The sequence below is a fragment of the Giraffa tippelskirchi genome, chromosome 7, assembly GCF_054371585.1.
Source record: "Giraffa tippelskirchi isolate mGirTip1 chromosome 7, T2T-mGirTip1v1.2.pri, whole genome shotgun sequence".
Taxonomy (NCBI): Eukaryota; Metazoa; Chordata; class Mammalia; order Artiodactyla; family Giraffidae; genus Giraffa; species Giraffa tippelskirchi.
The window spans coordinates 63945729-63950217 of record NC_137281.1 but is presented as its reverse complement, the minus strand read 5'-3'; the positions used below and the strand labels follow the sequence as shown (position 1 = coordinate 63950217).

General features: G+C 59.7%; 1 protein-coding gene across 1 annotated transcript; it reads left to right on the top strand.

Annotated features, from left to right (window-relative positions):
- Window positions 1–366: 366 nt before the first annotated feature.
- On the top strand, window positions 367–2151 carry LOC145513970 (uncharacterized). The gene is made up of 3 exons (XM_081511055.1): window positions 367–536; window positions 936–1248; window positions 1499–2151. Exons 1-3 carry the CDS (start codon window positions 402–404, stop codon window positions 2125–2127), a joined length of 1077 nt encoding a protein of 358 aa, XP_081367181.1. The 5' UTR covers window positions 367–401; the 3' UTR covers window positions 2128–2151.
- Window positions 2152–4489: the final 2338 nt, after the last annotated feature.

The window sequence follows — 4489 nt, the reverse complement described above, 5'->3', positions numbered from 1 at the left end:
CCTAGGAAACAGATGGGAGAATGACCCCCACTCTGCAGAGGGAGAGACCGGGGAAACCCTGAGGGGCATATGCTTGTCCAGGGCCACACCACTTACGAGAAGAAGGAGCCTGGTCTGAGAGCAGCGGGGTCCTCGGAGCTCAGGCCCTGGCTGCACCCAGGCCTCCCCAGGGCTGTGGGCTGGGCTGTGTGGCTGTCACTGTGCCTGCACATGGCCTAAGGGGGGTGGTCGAGCAGTCAGAAACCCAGAGATTCCCTTGGGAAGTTTTGGGGAAGGGACCTCAGCACGAACCCCAGGAAATGATGTCACCTGCCGGCAACAGAACCCAACAGAACCCGCAACCCGGGTATCCAGGCCTCCAGAGCGGAGAGGAGCCCCCAGCCAGATCACTTGCTGCCAGGATGTTCTGCTGCTTGCCCCTGCCCAGAGGCCGGGGCCTCAGGAGAGCTCACAGGCAGTGTGCGTGGGCACCCTGTCGACGTTGGCTCAGGGCACCCCCGAGAGGCCTCTGGCCCTTTGCCCGGAGAAACAGAAAGGTAACACGGGGAGCCCCAGGCGGGGCCAGGCCACCTCTCCCATGCCACCCGGAAACACCGGGTCCTTTGCCTGTGTGTGTGGATGCGGGTTTCTCGGGGTGTGTCTCCCTCAAGGAAGCCCAGGCGGATGTGGGGTCAGAAGCCTGCGGACAAGTTGTGTCCACACCCCAGGGGAGAGCAGGCTGGGTGGGATGGGGAGAGTGCGGGCAGCGCCGGCCGCCCAGGCTGACCTCACACCCTCAGGTGGGTCTCTTTCCTCCCGGGTGGGGATCTGAGCAGACACACGTCTCTGACCCTTCTGGGAAGAGAAGTTCGAGCAGGCAGAAGCAGCGGCTCCACTGGCCAGGCCCAGCTCGGAAAACTCCCAGCACGGCTGGCTGACGGTCACTGTCGTTGCAGAGCTTCCCACGTGATGAGGCCGAGGACGGGGACACCCCGTCCACCTCCCGGAGGGAGGGGTCGGAGCACCACCCCCCCGCCCGTGAGGCCCAGTGCAGGCTCCAGGTGAGCGTGCCCACGGAGGCATCAGCCCCACCGGGGGCGAAGCGGAGGCGGGGAAGGCCTGCTGCCGAGACACCGCCCAGGATACACCCGGCGGCCCAGTCTGAGGCTGCCACGGAGCTCAGCACACCCGGCTCCGACCCTGAGTCCCGAGAACCCCGGCCTCTGAGGCAGCAGGAGGACCTGGAGCCCAGCACGCCAGAGCACAGAGGTGAGGACGCTGGGGCTGGTGCACGGGAGTGTGTGGGGAGGGGGTGCTGAGCTACACAGGGACGAGTCCCCGAAAGATGCTGCTGGGCCTGCAGCAAGCGCTGGCCTCACACCCCCACCCCCATCTTGCACACTTCAGTCCCAAAAGACATCCGACCCTGGGTATTTTTTGGGAATCTCTTGGAAGCTTTCTGTCCCGGGATACGCACATGCCAAGGCTGGCCTGTGGGCAAACGTTGCTTCTCCCCCAGCTCTAGCACTGGCCTCCAACTGGAACCAGGCTCTACTTCCCAGACCTGTCCCTACAGAGGTGGTGGCTCCAGGTGCAGGACCCAGGGATCCACCGAGGCCAGATGGAGAACCGAGACTTGCCCTCGCAGAGACACCAGGCCAGCTGGGTACTGGCCAGCACACCGGGCAGATCGGATCTCCGTGCCTGCAGGGCCCCCAGCCACAGGCACTGATGTCCCACCCCCTCAGCCAGAACCTCCACCTCCACGTGCACCTGTACCTGCTCGGGCTTTGGCAGGAGAACCCGAGGCAGAGGAGGAGTCACCGCCTCGGCAGGGAGAGCCTGCCCTGGCTCCCGCGCAACACCCAGACGCCGACGATGACTCACTCGCCCCTGCAGGAAGAACGAGCCCCCGCTCTGGGCAGAGACCCAGAGCCCTTGCCGGAAACACCACGTCCAGGGGAGCGGTCGGCTCTGCAGCCTCCATCCCTGTCTGCTCACCGTGGACGCCGGCAACTCGGTCTGCCCCCAGGGGAGATGGAGTTCCTTTCCCCTGAACTGCTTTGCATTTGGTTTGTTTCCACCTTTCTGGTGATGTTTTATTTTGTGTATGGTTTCCTGTATTTCTCTTGGTTAAGTTGGGATTAGTAAACTTTTTCATCATTGTTGCAATTTGGGAACACTGTTGTGTAACTCTGGTGATACTGTGTTACCATCCCAATTTGTAGTTTCAGACCCGTTCGATCTTTATGCCCCACCCCCCTACAAAGCCTGGATTCAAGGCAAGCACGCCCTGTTCATCCCTCCCCCCGATCCTGAACACAATTTCATCTTTTCTTTCTGCATTCCTTCCTATATTCTTGGTGTCCCCAATCAATGACTCTCAGTGAAATGACTGAAGGAGTTTTTTTCGGACTCTCCACCTACTGTAAGACTCCATTGGAGAGTTCTCATTTGTATGTCATTTGAGCTAGCCTTTGATAGCTGAAAGGACGGTGTACGTCCTTTCAAGATATCATGTGCCAAACGAAGCCCTTTTGGCAAATGCCATCATTATCTCCAGGCAGGCATTGCTGTTTGAAGGGTGACATCTCAGCCAGAAGGCAGAGGCTGAGCTCCTCTTGTTGCACCAGCTCCCAAAAGAAGCCAAGAAAGGGAGCTGGAACAACAAACCACCCCAACGCCCAGGAAAGCGTTCTTCACGACAGAAGGCTAGAAAATGACCCAACAACCTTGTGGCCCAGAACCCCTCTAAAAAATCACTGTTCCATAAAAAAGAGAAACACATGGGAAGTTCCAAGGAGAGGCAATGCCCATGGCCAGTGTACTTTAGAGACGGCCTGACCGCTCCGGGGAAGACACGCACCGACGGAACCCCTTGGGAAACAGCAGTGATAGTCCTCACCGTCGTAAGGGTTTCCTCTGGGGACAACCTGCCCTGGGCACCACATGAGGGAGCAGACCGGCTTCTCTTCCTCTGCCCCCACACCATTCACTCATGAAGGCAGCTCAGGTGTTCTCATGCCCTGCCTGCCTGCCTGCCTGCCTGGCTCATCCGTGAGCTGTGCCCACCTCCAGGGCAGGACTCCACCTTCTCCTCTCTGTGTACCGTGAATCTGCACACAGTGGGCTTTCAGAACCTTAGGAGACTTGAGCCATTCCCACTGGAGCCAGAACCCTCCCCAGGAAGGAAAACAGCTGTGGAGTCATTTTGGCCCCAGCACTGGTTCCCAAACCCTGGCGGCTCCTACAGCCTCTACGGTGTGAAGAGGGAGGTCCCTTTTGACAGAGCTTTCCGGCTGTCAGATCTAAGCTGTTGTTTCCCTGTCAGCTGTGTCTCTTCCGTTGCAGCCAGGTGGGCCACGCTGCTCCAAAGGAGCTCACAAGCTGAGTTGCAAGGGAGGTATTGAGAGGACAGGGATGGCTACAACGTGCTGCAAACTGAGTGAGGGTCCCCACAATCCTCAGCAAAGGTCTGTGGTGTGCAAGTGGGGAGTAGAGGGCCCCCAAGTTCCAAAGGAAGGGAGGTACTCGGGAGCTAAAGCCCTTGGCTGCTGTGGTAGCAGCTGCAGATGGCAGCTCGTCCACAGTGCACTTCGAATGAGGTCATATGAGCGGGACTCTGGAAATGGCTCCGAAATCCAGAGAAAGGGGTCAGGGTATGTGGGAATCCGGCGGGGGTGGGGGGTGGATGAAGGAAGGTGTCCTTCCTCTCTCCAGTGCAATTTGGTTTGGTGAGTCTCAAAGCTACCAGATGGCACTTCCCAAGTCAGGCCCCCGCAGGAATCAGGGTGGGCTGCGTGCCTCGGCCCCTGCCACAGGGACAAGCCACACCAGTGGCCTCCCTGAGCTCAAATGGCCGGATCTGGGGGTTCTGTCTGGGTGCACACCTCCTTGCTGTGGCCAAGTTCCCCCCTTCTCTGAGCACCAGCTTCATCCTCTCGAAGGAGGACATCGATTGCTACCTTGGCACGTTACTCTCTTCATCCTGTGAAGACTCATTAGGCTTATCCTACAATTACTAGCTGGCCCGAAGAGATATCTCCTGAATCCAGATTAAGCTGGAGTCTCCCAGGCTCATCTGGCATGTCTTCCCTGAAGTCTGCCAAAACCCACACCCTTGCATTTCCAGGGACTCCCCTTAGCCAGCTGGGCAGAAAACCCAGCATGCTTCAAACAAGCTGACAGACAAGCGGGAGAGGACTCACGGGCAGACGGCCTCCCTCAGGTCTCGGGTGGAGCTCTGGGACCACAGCAGCAACGGGCCATCCCAGCCCCTGGGCTCAGCAGCGCCCTCATTCTCAGGCCGGCGGCTCTGCCCTGAGGGGAGCAGGAAGGTCACCAACTGCCGCAGGCGGACCTCAAGCCCCTCCCACTGCTGGAGCCTGACCTCCCCCGGCCCCACCCCTTCCCCTACCCCAGCAGGACGAGAGCTCGTCTTCCCCTGGCTTCCAACGTGAGGCCCGGCCCTGGGCCCCGATTGGGCACTGCCCCAGTCCGGAGCCAATCA

Excerpts from the sequence above, each read along its gene's own strand:
- LOC145513970 (XM_081511055.1), top strand. The coding sequence starts at position 402 with ATGTTCTGCTGCTTGCCCCTGCCCAGAGGCCGGGGCCTCAGGAGAGCT. Across the intron at positions 537-935 it reads TTGCCCGGAGAAACAGAAAG|AGCTTCCCACGTGATGAGGC; the intron begins GTAACACGGGGA and ends CTGTCGTTGCAG. Across the intron at positions 1,249-1,498 it reads CAGCACGCCAGAGCACAGAG|CTCTAGCACTGGCCTCCAAC; the intron begins GTGAGGACGCTG and ends CTTCTCCCCCAG.